Below are 12890 nucleotides of genomic sequence, written 5' to 3'. Positions count from 1 at the left end.
GCACCTAGTGACCATCTGGCACCAGATTGCCTTGCTATGTCACCGAGAGAGAGAACCCATAACCATGACTGTCTTCATACAAAGGGAAATATTCTCTCCCAATACTTCACCTGAGCAAAGGACCATCCTGAAGCTTCCATCAAAGTTGTGGTCCCAATCAATGCAGTGGAAGGAAAGGCAGAGTGACATTGTCGTGCTGGTTGTGGATACCACACCCTTCCATTTGTCCATCCACATGGTGCATTCACCTGCTTGCATTGGCAGGAAATAACACTACTTTGGGGGCTTACTTGCTATCCTGATGTCAAAACAATTGACAATCAGACTGATTATTTACTGTAGACAGGACTTGGAAAACCTGTGTAGGGGTCTGTGTCTGACCTGCTGAGATAACTACACAGGTGAATGGGGCAGATGCAGTCTGAAGATAGACAGTCATAGAGGTTCAGAGGGAGAGCAGGAAATGTAGTCAGTCTTTTAATAGTGGGAGAAAGGGTAGGCTCTATTTTAAAAAGGTTTTTTTGGGGGCGCCTGGGTGGCGCAGTCGGTTAAGCGTCCGACTTCAGCCAGGTCACGATCTCGTGGTGTGTGAGTTCGAGCCCCGCGTCGGGCTCTGGGCTGATGGCTCAGAGCCTGGAGCCTGTTTCCAATTCTGTGTCTCCCTCTCTCTCTGCCCCTCCCCCGTTCATGATCTGCCTCTCTCTGTCCCAAAAATAAATAAAAACGTTGAAAAAAAAAATGAAAAAAAAAAAAAAGTTTTTTTTTTTTTTTTCCTGACAGGAAAGAGCCGGAAAATGAAACTAGGTGGAAATGCAGTTTTTTGATCCGTGACCTACTATGTGATGACATGTGCTTCCGGAGCCTGGGAATTGGCTCTGGGAATCCTTACCAATGGTCGTCATGGGGATGGTCATCCACGGTCTTGACAATGGCGCTCTGGAACTATTTTGTGCAGCTTGCGTGAATCCAGAGGAATCTTTCCCTAATTCTGATGGCAGTGTAGTTAGTTAGTTAGTTCTTGGACATGGCTATACATGGCATCAACTTGGTCATATAAGTTATCATGAAGTTCACTCAATCAGTAAAGAAAGGGTTAAGGATTCCTTTCTAAAATACTGTTGCAAAGGGGGTCAGTCCCTGCCTGCTATTTGGAGCATTCCAAATCTCATTAAGGGCCAAGGACAATGATTCTGGATGTTCCAGGCCAGTTTCCAGGCGGATTTTTCCTGAAGGAATTTTGTGTCTAGTTTTTCATGTTCCATATCTGTTCCCCTAATCCACATATCCTCATAGTCCTCTTCTGTGATGATTAAGGATGATGTGGGGTATGAAATTCTAATTATCACCCCCAAGTCTTTGCAAGTACGTAGTTTGTCTATGTGCTGAAGTGAGTTCCTTGGTCTGGCTAAATCCATAATGGAATGGCAAATCCAGGAACCATCTCAGGCATTACATTCTTTACCACAGTTGTGGCATTGGCATGTCCAGTCAGACAGCATCAGTCCATCCACCAAACATGCGGCCATTAACCAAAGAGGAAGCCAATTTGTCAAATCCATCTGGAGAGCCCCAGTGGGCAGGGAGGGGCTAGAGGGACTCCCTGGGGCCTGCTGATAGATATTATACAAAACTTGGAGAGATTTACAAGTAGTGCCCTGGGAAATAATTTAGTCAGAGGTTTAGTGGATGCCTGGGAAGAACTCGCTGTCTCTCAGTTTCTTAATTATCCCATCTGATGGGGTTGGTGCAAGACCAAAGGAGAGAAGAAAGGGGCCTCAGGAGGCCCACTCAACCCCAATGTACACCCCATCTGATCATTATCTGTCCACCTGTCTTTTCCCATTGTGAGGAACTTACATGATAAACAATAGTCCAAGTCAGGGAAAAAGGCAGGCTTCTAAAGTGAAGGAAAGGACAGGGGCCTCTGATCTTGGCTGTGTATTTGACAGCCTTGTGAGCTCTGTCAGTCGCTGGAGACACAGTGGCAGTCTCCTCACGGTTTGGGCTGGAGAGTGACTGTTAGCAATTTTAGCAGAAAGATCAGTTGCGTATAATAGGGCAGCAATTATAGGCAGGCTGGAAAAATGTCCTCTGTCCTCTGGTACTCATGGCGGTTAGGACCTGTGGGATTTCCAGAGGGTGCCAACAGCCCTGAAGACTCCAGCGTACGTCTGGAATGCCTGTGAACAGTGGCGGTCTTTCCCTTTGCAGATGTGCAAGCTTGGGAAAACCTGGGAGCCCAGTGGCTTAGACTGATTTTACAGCAGGCAGAGAGGACGCCTGGAGTACTTCTAGTAGGGACACTGGCCTGAGTGGTTCCTATGTTTCCCCACATACAGAAGCTGTCACAAAATACAAGTCAGGGTGGGGCACCTGGGTGGCTCAGTTGGTTAAGCTATGGACCTCAGCTCAGGTCATGATCTCGCAGTTTGTGAGTTCAAGCCCCACATCGGGCTCTGTACTGACAGCTCAGAGCCTGGAGCCTACTTCAGATTCTAGGTCTCTCCCTCTCTCTAACCCCCCCCCCCCGCTCACGCCCTGTGTCTTTCAATAAGAAATAAATGTTAAAAAAAATTTTTTTTAAATAGAACTCAGGTTGACCACCAGATATCCCAGAAACCATTCCTGTAGCTGAGGGCAATCGTGTGGAATGAAGTAGGGTCTCCCCTTTCAAATTTTTTTAATGTTTATTTATTTTTGAGAGAAAGAGTGTGAGTGGGGGAGGAGCGGAGAGAGAGGGGGACACAGAATCTGAAGCAGGCTCCAGGCTCTGAGCTGACAGCACAGAGCCCGATGCAGGGCTCAAACTCACAACCAGCGAAATCATGACCTGAGCTGAAGTAGGACGCCCACCAACTGAGCCACCCAGTACCCCAGGTCTCCCTTTTTAGGGAGGGGAGTGGAATAACCCAATTTAAACTGTTAACATGACACAAGATGATGGGCGGGTTGGTCAGTGTCCTGTTGGTAGGTGGTGGGCCTGGAAATTACAAACTTGTCAGAGAGGAATACAGAGGTGAGTGGGGATCCTAATGTATCCAGACAGCAGTTGTGGGGGTGCAAGCATGCAGTGGGGCCTGATGGCCCAAGGTCTAATTTTCATGGGAAGAAAGTTATAGGACATATCCGAGAGGCACAGGTTGTCGCAGGATACCTGTAGCCACTCCATTTCCATGGAATGAGAGGTGAAACATGTTATTGATATTCAGACAGATGAGAGTTCGGGGTGTGCACAGAGCTAATATTAACACTTTAAAGTAGGTTAATGACTCTGAAAGCCACGAAAAGAAATCTGTGGCAGCATCAGGTAGGGGTGAGGGGCTCACAGAGACAGAGCAAAGCATTGAAGTTAGGGGTCCTTGGGAAGCAGTAGCCAGGTTTCCTTAGAAGCTTATGCAACTGCATTTTTGTACCAGTGAGAGGGATGTGAAAAAATGACAAGACACTTTGTGGGGAATTTTGAAGGACTGTGACATAGTCCTCGTTGGCAGTAGCAGTTTGCAACCGTGGACATTAAGAAGACAGGAGGGTGTATGGCCCTGTCTGGCTGGTGCTTTAAGAGGGTGGGGGAGTCTGCAAGGGCTCCCTGAGTCCTTTGGTAATAGAGTGACAAGTCACGGACATACGAAACAAGAGTGCAGCCTTGGGTGAAGGCACAGAATGTAAGTTGGCTTCAAGAACTTGGAGTAATATTGAGCCCAACTTAGTTGCCTCCCCCAAGCATACATGAAAAGAGAACTTGTGAATCAGAGTGCAATGGCATTGACAAGAAAGTCGAGATGTTCATTCCAGTAATGCATCTTCATCACCAGGAATTGAGGCATGAGCAAAAGCCCAGTTAGGGACAAAAGATGGGCGGGGGGTGGGGTGTAATAGATGACAAAAGACTTTATGGTTCCTACATTGTACAAATCAGTAGCTTTGCCTTCTGAATCAAATTCTATTCTTTCTTTACTCACAAGATCGGGGTGTTACACGGTGAGGAGGTAAAGCAAGAACATCCTGCGGTAACAGAGTCTATCACAGGGTCAGGTCCTCCCTCTGCAGCAAGACAGGGCATCTGGATACTGATGGGTGGGGGCAGTTCCTTTCTCAGGCCCCCTGAGCACAGGCTCTGCACTGGGGGCAATCCATCCTCTTGTGCATGTGAGGCCCAGACACTAGTGGGCACATCTTTAAGACTCATCCTCTGAGGAGCACTTTGAATGGAGGTGGGTCTCCATTAGGGAAAGGGGGAAGCTTGAGGTGTGGTCTGATGGCAGGGAAATGAGAACACCTTATTGTCCCTCCTGCATTTTGGATATTAACTCCTTTTCAATATTTTTTATTGTAATGTCTACCCTCCCATAGACTGCCTTCCAGCTCTGCAAATATTTGCTTGCCCCTTTTCTAGTATGGTGTAGTCCCCCTTGCCTGCTTTGTTCTCTGTGACTTTGCTTTTATATCAAATCAATCATTCTCAAGTGAATGTCATCACGTTTATCTTTCATGTTTTCTTTGAAGGCATTTAGGTTCAAGTGTTCTTCTTAATCCTTCATCCATTTTGAGATTTTTTTTGTGTCGACGTATATGTATGAAGCAAGATTATGGCCAAATGTTATTATTTTGCATGTATATATCAGTACTATTTTTTAATTTTTACTTTGTTTTTGAGGGAGAGACACAGATCATGAGTAGGGAGGCACAGAGATAGAGGCAGAAACAGAATCCAGGCCCTGAGCTGTCAGCAGGAGCCTGATGTGAGGCTGGAACCCACCAACCATGAGATCATGACCTGAGTGGAAGTGGGATGCTTAACTTAACGAGCCACACAGGTGCCCCTAGTCAACACCATGTTTAAGAGACACTATCCTACGCCCACTGTGCATTGTTGGAAATCTCGTGGAGGATTCACTGACTGCATCTGCAAACTTCTACTTCTGGGCTCCGCAATGAGCTCCACTGGCCTAAATGTCTCATTTGATGCCAGCAGCACACTGTTGTGGTTAATGTACCTCTGCAATATCTTTATAAAGAGAGAAGTGTGATGTCTCCAGGTTCTTTCGACGTCATGATTGTTTTGTTGCTTCCATGTGTTGTGTGCTTTCATATGAATTAGTATCTTTTTCAGATTCCTTAAAAAACTCATTGGCATTTTTATTGACATAAAAAGATAAACATAAAAATAACATAAAAAGATAAAGCAGACAGAAAATAGAGACTATCACAAATACAGAAAACAAATCAATTACATAAAAATTTGTATTTGGAAAAGTAACTAAATTTGAAACAAATAGGTAGCCTGGGGAAATAGGGAAGACTCAAACAAATGCAATCAGAATTGAAAGAGGAGACATAACTGAACTAAAGACATGAAAAGGATCATTAAAGAAAAACTTAGGTATTTATAGGCCAACAATTAGATCACCAAGAAGAAATTACACATTTTATGCCATAATGTAGTCCACCAAGACTGTTTCATGGAAAAATACAAAATGAACAAAAGAAAAATTAGTAAGATTTCTCTATCTAAAACCTCACCCTCCAAGAAATCTGCATAGGAGTTCATGGCTTTATTAAAACTTCTACTAAGTATTTAAAGAGGAATTAATGCCAATATTTCTCGAAACTGTTACAAAACACTTATAAAAAACAGCACTCCCAAATGCATTTTGTGAGGACAGCATTGCTCTCACACCAAACCAAAGAGGGACACCAGAAGAAGGGAAAATACAGGTCACTATCTCAAATGAACATACATGCAAAATTCCTTCACAAAATCTGAGCATACTGAATTCAACAGAACACTGAGAGGATCATACAACATAATCCCGGGTGATTCACTCCAGGGATGATGCAAGGATCCTTCAACATACACAGATGCATAAATGTGATGTCCTCCATTACCCGAGGGAATGATTGAATCAAAGCCATTATTAATTGATTCAAAAAAACATTAGACAAAATTCAACACATGTTCATCATTAAAAAGAACCCAATTAAAAAGGAACTGAAGGAAACTACCTCCATTGATCATGGCCACTATGAAAAGCCCACACCTGACAGCATATTGAACGGTAAAATGCTGAAGGCTTTCCTGTCAAATCAGGAGCCAGGCAATGATGGTCACCCCTAACATAAGCATTCCCCATGGTAATGTGAAGAATACATATGCCACCTCAAACTATGTCATCTTGTCACACTGCTTATTTGGATGAAAGTCACTTGAGAAATAGTCCAAGTACACTCAGACTCTCCATTGTCCCTTGACAAAGGATATAAATCTCCCTCCCGTGTACCAAGAGGGAAGAACCATCGTTAGCACCAGAATAAGAAACACAGGGACAAGAAGGCTATGCAAACAAACCTACTTACTTGGTGACTAACATAATACTCCAAACTTAACTCTTGCCAAATCCAATGTTTTGTTGTCTGAAAATCACAAGTGCCACCTGCTTTGTCCTTTCTCTCGGTGTCATATCATTAGGAAGGCCATGCACTTACAAAATGAAATTGATTCTCTCCTGTAGATATGTCTTATGTCAATTGAATCCTTACACTGGCTAAATCCCAGAAGAAAAGAAGGGAAAAGCTTTCTTCTCCTACAACTGCAAGACGTAACCAGAAAAAAATAGGGAATAAAAAAAATAAAAGACATTTAAATCAGTAAGGAGGAAGGAAAATTACTTGTTTGCAGGTGACATTGATCTCAAACATAACAAAACCCTAGAGATACCACAAAAAATATTAGAACCAGTTTTTTGAAATGAGGAAAAGAGCAGGATGCAAAATGAACAAAGAAAATAAATAAAAATAAACCACCTGTGATTCTACACACCAGCATGAAAATACATGCAAAAAAAATAACAAAATTATACAAGTGAAAATGGCACAGAATAAAGTATTTTGGGTTAAACTTCAAAAAGTATGCAAAATACTTGTAGAGTGAAAATGATCGATGTGGATGAAAGACCTGTAAAAATGCACACAGGACTGCAAATACACTTGTACTTACTGAATACAATCATTCAAATTGTCACAGCACCATTTACACAAACTAAACTACAAGTGCGTCCCTAACCCTGTTGTTCACTTTTAAAGAATCAAATCTAAGACTGGAGCTTCATATATATGTCAGAGCACATGCAAATGGGGTGCTCTCTATGGTGATACAACCAGCCCATCCCAGACCCTGCAGCAGGGAGAGGAGCCCCAACCCCGGGAGTCCCAGGTGTTCCCATTCTCTGATCAGGACAGAACAGACACCTCACCATGGAGTTTGTGTTTGGCTGGGTGTTCCTGGTTGCTCTTTTAAAACGTAATTCATGGTGAACGAGAGACGCCGAGTATGTGAGTGGATATGAGTGAGACCAGTAGATGTGTGACAGTTTCCTGACCAAGATGTCTTATGTCTGCAGGTGTCCAGTGGGACGTGCAGCTGGTGGAGTCTGGGGGAGACCTGGTGCAGCCTGGGGGGGTCCCTGAGACTCACCTGTGTAGCCTCTGGATTCACCTTCAGTAGCTATGGAATGAGCTGGGTTTGCCAGGCTCCAGGAAAGGGGCTGCAGTGGGTCTCAGAAATTAGTAGTGGAGGTAGCACATACTACGCAGACTCCATGAAGGGCCGATTCACCATCTCCAGAGACAACGCCAAGAACACGCTGTATCTGCAGATGAACAACCTGCGGGCCGAGGACAAGGCCACATATTACTGTGCAAGAGACAGGGTGAGGGGACCTCGCTGGGAGCCCAGACACAAACCTCCCTGCAGGAGGGGATCAGCACCGCCAGGGGGCGCACACTATGCACAATTCTGCTTTGTGTTGCCAGGAGCAGGTGCAGATGGAGGTTACAGGCAGGTTTCCTCTCAGGGTCCGGGGCTTCCTGTCCACACAGCAGTTTCTCCAGGGAGCCTCTCTGGTCACAGGATTCTGTGTTTATCTATTAACTCTCTGAATTAGCAACTGTGTTGTCATAGGAAAATTACCCTAACATGCACAAAGACACAGTTGTTTGCATTGCTTACTCCTGTCACTCAGTATGAGTGAATTGCAGATTTCCTGAGGCACAATAGCTGAACATTTACATGAGTCCCAGATGCACTCCCTGTGCAGCCAGGACCACAAGCTCCCACAGCTCCCCATTATCTTCACCCAGCCCTTGTCCCAATCAAACAACGTGACACTTCCTTCATGGCACTTTGCATTCAGGACTTTAAATGAGCTACAGCTTTATTCAATTCCTCTAAACAAGAGATAAATCATCTGCATGTATTGGTCAGGATTCCCTCAAGCAACAAAACCCAAAGCACACTGGTTTCCATGACAAAATATGTTGAGAAGTCCCATGATCTACTGTCACAAGTTGGGGAGCCAGGAAAACCAGTGGTATAATTCTCGCCTGATTCTGAACTAGTGTCTAGTCTCAGAACCTGCAGAGCCTATGATGTAACTCTAAGAACAAGGGCAGGAGGACACCAATGTTCCAGTTCAAACAAGCACATGGGAAGTAAAAATGAGGGAATTCTTCCTCCCTCTGCATCGGATTCTACTCAGAACTATGATGGAATGGGTGATGCCCAGGCATAAAGAAACCATGGATGGAAATGCCAATCTCTTCTGGAAACTCATCACAGACATACACAGAAACAGTCGTGAATCTGGACATCCATGACGCAGTCAGAAACAATAACACATTAAAAAATTATTCACCACGGGGCGCCTGTGTGGCTTGGTCGGTTAAGCGTCCGACTTCGGCTCAGGTCATGATCTCACAGTCTGTGAGTTCGAGCCCCGCGTCGGGCTCTGTGCTGACTGCTCAGAGCCCGGAGCTGTTTCAGATTCTGGTTCTCCCTCTCTCTCTGCCCCTCCCCTGTTCATGCTCTGTCTCTCTCTGTCTCAAAAATAAATAAACGTTTAAAAAAAAATTATTCACCATGACCAAGTGGGATTTATACCTGGGATGCAGGGCTGGCTCAATATCTGTAAAACAATTAACGTGATTCATCGCATCAGTAAAAGAAAGGACAGGAACCAGATGATCCTCTCCATAGATGCAGAGAAAGCATTTGACAAAATACAACATCCTTTCTTGATAAAAACCCTCAAGAAAGTAGGGATAGAAGGACCATACCTCGAGATCATAAAAGCCATCTATGAACGACCCAATGCTAATATCATCTTCAATGGGGAAAAACTGAGAGCTTTCTCCCTAAGGTCAGGAACAAGACAGGGATGTCCACTCTCGCCACTGTTATTCAACATAGTATTGGAAGTCTTCGCCACTGCAATCAGACAACACAAAGAAATAAAAGGCATCCAAATCGGCCAGGAGGCGGTCAAACTTTCACTCTTCACAGATGACATGATACTCTATATGGAAAACCCAGAAGACCCCACCAAAAAACTGCTAGAATTGATTCATGAATTCAGCCAAGTGGCAGGATATAAAATCAACGCAGAGAAATCAGTTGCATTCCTACACCAACAATGAAGCAACAGAAAGAGAAATCAAGGAATCTATCCCATTTACAGTAGCACCAAAAACCATAAAACACCCAGGAATAAATCTAACCAAAGAGGTGAAAAATATTTACACTGAAATCTATAGAAATCTTATAAAAGAAATGAAGAAGACAAAATATGGAAAAAGATTCCATAGTCCTGAATAGGAAGAACAAATATTGTTAAAATGCCAATAGTACCAAAAGCAATCTACATATTCAATCCCGATCAAAGTGACACCAGCATTCTTCACAGAGCTAGAAAAAATAATCCCAAAATTTGTATGGAACCAGAAAAGCCACCGAATAGCCAAAGAAATCTTGAAAAAGAAATCCAAAGCAGGAGGCATCACAATCCCAGACTTCAAGGCATACTTCAAAGCTGTAATCATCAAGACAGTATGGTACTGGCACAAGAACAGACACTCAGGGGCATCTGAGTGGATCAGTCTGTTAAGCATCCGACTTTGATTCAGGTCACGATCTGGCAGTTCGTGAGTTAGAGTCCCACATCACGCTGTGTGCTGACAGCTCAGAGCCTGAAGCCTGCTTGGAATTCTGTGTCTTCCTCTCTCTCTGACTCTCCCCCACTAATGCTCTGTCTCTGTCTCTGAAAACTAATAAATAAATGCCAAAAAAATTAAAAAAAAAAAAACAAGAACAGACACTCAGATCAATGGAACAGAATACAAAATTCAGCAATGGACCCACAAATGTATGGCCAACTAATCTTTGACAAAGCAGGGAAGACTATCCAATGGAATAAAGACAGTGTCTTAAGCAAGTGGTGCTGGGAAAACTGGACAGCGACATGCAGAAGAATGAACCTGGACCACTTTCTTACACCATACACAAAAATAAACTCAAAATGGATGAAAGACCTCAATTTAAGTCAGGAGGCCATCAAAATCCTCGAGCAGAAAGCAGGCAAAAAATTCTTTGGTCTTGGCCACACCAACTTCCTACTCAACACGTCCCAGGAGGCAAGGGAAAAAAAAGCAAAAATGAACTCCTGGGACCTCATCAAAATCAAAAGTTTCTGCATAGTGAAGGCAACAATCAGCAAAACTAAAATTCAACTGACAGAATGGGAGAAGATATTTGCAAATGACATCTCAGATAAAGAGTTAGTATCCAAAATCTATAAGAATTTATCAAACTCAACACCCAAAACACAATCCAGTGATGAAATGGGCAAAAGACATGAATAGACACTTCTCCAAAGAAGACATCCAGATGGCCAACCGACACATGAAAAAATAGCCAAAGTATGGAAAGAGCCAAATGTCCATCGATGGATGAATGGATAAAGAAGTGGTAAATATATACAATGGAGTATTACTCGGCAATCAAAAAGAGTGAAATCTTGCCATTTGCAACTATGTGGATGGAACTACAGGGTATTATGCTAAGTGAAATGAGTCAGTCAGAGAAAACAAAACTCATATGACTTCACTCATATGAGGACTTTAAGAGACAAAACAGATGAACATAAGGGAAGGCAAACAAAAATAACATGAAAACATGGAGGGGACAGAGCATAAGAGACTCATAGATATGGAGAACAAACAGAGGGCTACTGGAGGGGTTGTGGAAGGGGGATGGGCTAAACTGGTAAGGGGCACTAAGGAATCTACTCCTAAAATCATTGTTGCACTATATGCTAACGAATTTGGATGTTAATTTTTAAAACTAAAAATAAATACTAATTTAAAATTAAAAAATTAAAATATTGTAAGAGAAAATAATGTGCAATCATGCTGTTGAGGTAAATATTTCTTAAAGATTATGCCAAAGCCTCCATTAATAAAGGTAAAAATCCAAAACTGAAAAAAAAAAGAATTCTTCTAATTGTCACACTGCCATCCACACAAACTAATATTGAAGTGCGTCCCTACCCTGTCATTCACTTTTACAGAATCAAATCTAAGTCTGAAGCTTGATATATATGTCAGAGGACATGCAAATGAAGCCTTCTCTGTGCCGATAAAACCAACCCAGCCCGACCGTGCAGCTGGGAGACGAGCCCCAGCCCCAGGAGTCCCAGGTGTTCCCATTCTGTGATCAGCACAGAACACACACACCTCACCATGGAGATTGTGCTGGGCTGGGTGTTCCTGGTTGCTCTTTTAAAAGGTAATTCATGATGAACGAGGGACACTGAGTCTGTGAATGGATATGAGTGAAACAGTGGATGTGTGACAGTTTCCTGACCAACATGTCTTGTGTCTGCAGGTGTCCAGTGTGACGTGCAGCTGGTGGAGTCTGGGGGAGACCTGGTGAAGCCTGGGGGGTCCCTGAGACTCACCTGTGTGGCCTCTGGATTCACCTTCAGTAGCTATGGAATGAGCTGGGTCCGCCAGGCTCCAGGGAAGGGGCTGCAGTGGGTCTCAGCAATTAGTTATAATGGAGGTAGCACATACTACGCAGACTCCGTGAAGGGCCGATTCACCATCTCCAGAGACAACGCCAAGAACACGCTGTATCTGCAGATGAACAGCCTGAAGACCGAGGACACGGCCACATATTACTGTGCGAAAGACACAGTGAGGGGACGTCACTGCGAACCCAGACACAAACCTCCCTGCAGGAGGGGACCAGCACCACCAGGGGGCGCACACTATGCACAATTATCCTTTGTGTTCCCAGGCGCAGGTGCAGATGGAGGTTACAGGCAGGTTTCCTGTCAGGGTCTGGGGCTTCCTCTCCACACAGCAGTTTCCCCAGGGAGCCTCCCTGGTTATATGATTCTGTGTTTACCTATTAACTTTCTGAATTAGCAACTGGGTTGTCATAGGGAAACTAGACTAATGTGCACAAAGACACAGTTGTTTGCACTTGCTTACTCCAGTCCCTCAACATGAGTGAATTACAGATTTCCTGAGGCACAACAGCTGCACATTTACAGGATTCCCAGATGCACTCCCTGTGCAGCCAGGACCTCAGGATCCCACAGCTCCTCCTCATCCTCATCCAGCCCTTGTCCCAGTCAACCAACCTGACACTTTCTTCATAGCCCTTTGCTACTCAGGACTTTAAATGAGCTACAGCTTTATTCAATTACTCTAAAAGAGAGACAAACAATCTCCATGTATTAGTCAAGACTCCCCTGAGGAACACAACCCAAATGTCATTGGTTTCCATAACTAAATATGTTGAGAAGTCCCATCATCTACTGTCACAAGCTAAAGACCCAGGAAAACCAGTGATGTAACTTTTGTCTGATTCTGAACTAGTGTCTAGTCTCAGAACGTGGAGAGATGATGATGTAACTCTCAGAAAAAGGGCCAGAGGAGACCAATATTCCAGTTCAAACAAGCACATGGGAAGTAAAAATGAGGGAATTCGTCCCCCATCTGCATCAGATTCTATTCACAAACTTAATGGAATGGGTGGTGCCCAGGCAGAA

The 12890-nt window shown here is 43.9% G+C and overlaps 1 protein-coding gene and 1 gene segment (V, D, J or C); both read left to right on the top strand.

The window, feature by feature from the left end:
* Positions 1-5953: 5953 nt before the first annotated feature.
* LOC122468140 (immunoglobulin delta heavy chain-like) lies at positions 5954-7940 on the top strand. The gene is given in 3 exon segments (XM_043554565.1): positions 5954-6056; positions 7398-7450; positions 7452-7940. Coding segments are annotated over 3 exon segments (645 nt in total).
* A 3563-nt stretch (positions 7941-11503) lies between these two features.
* On the top strand, positions 11504-12278 carry LOC122469634. The segment is given in 2 exon segments: positions 11504-11617; positions 11717-12278. Coding segments are annotated over 2 exon segments (591 nt in total).
* Positions 12279-12890: the final 612 nt, after the last annotated feature.

The sequence above is a fragment of the Prionailurus bengalensis genome, chromosome B3 (assembly GCF_016509475.1).
Source record: "Prionailurus bengalensis isolate Pbe53 chromosome B3, Fcat_Pben_1.1_paternal_pri, whole genome shotgun sequence".
NCBI classification, from domain to species: domain Eukaryota; kingdom Metazoa; phylum Chordata; class Mammalia; order Carnivora; family Felidae; genus Prionailurus; species Prionailurus bengalensis.
Note: the sequence above shows the minus strand (reverse complement) of the source record. Positions and strands in the feature narration are given on the sequence as shown.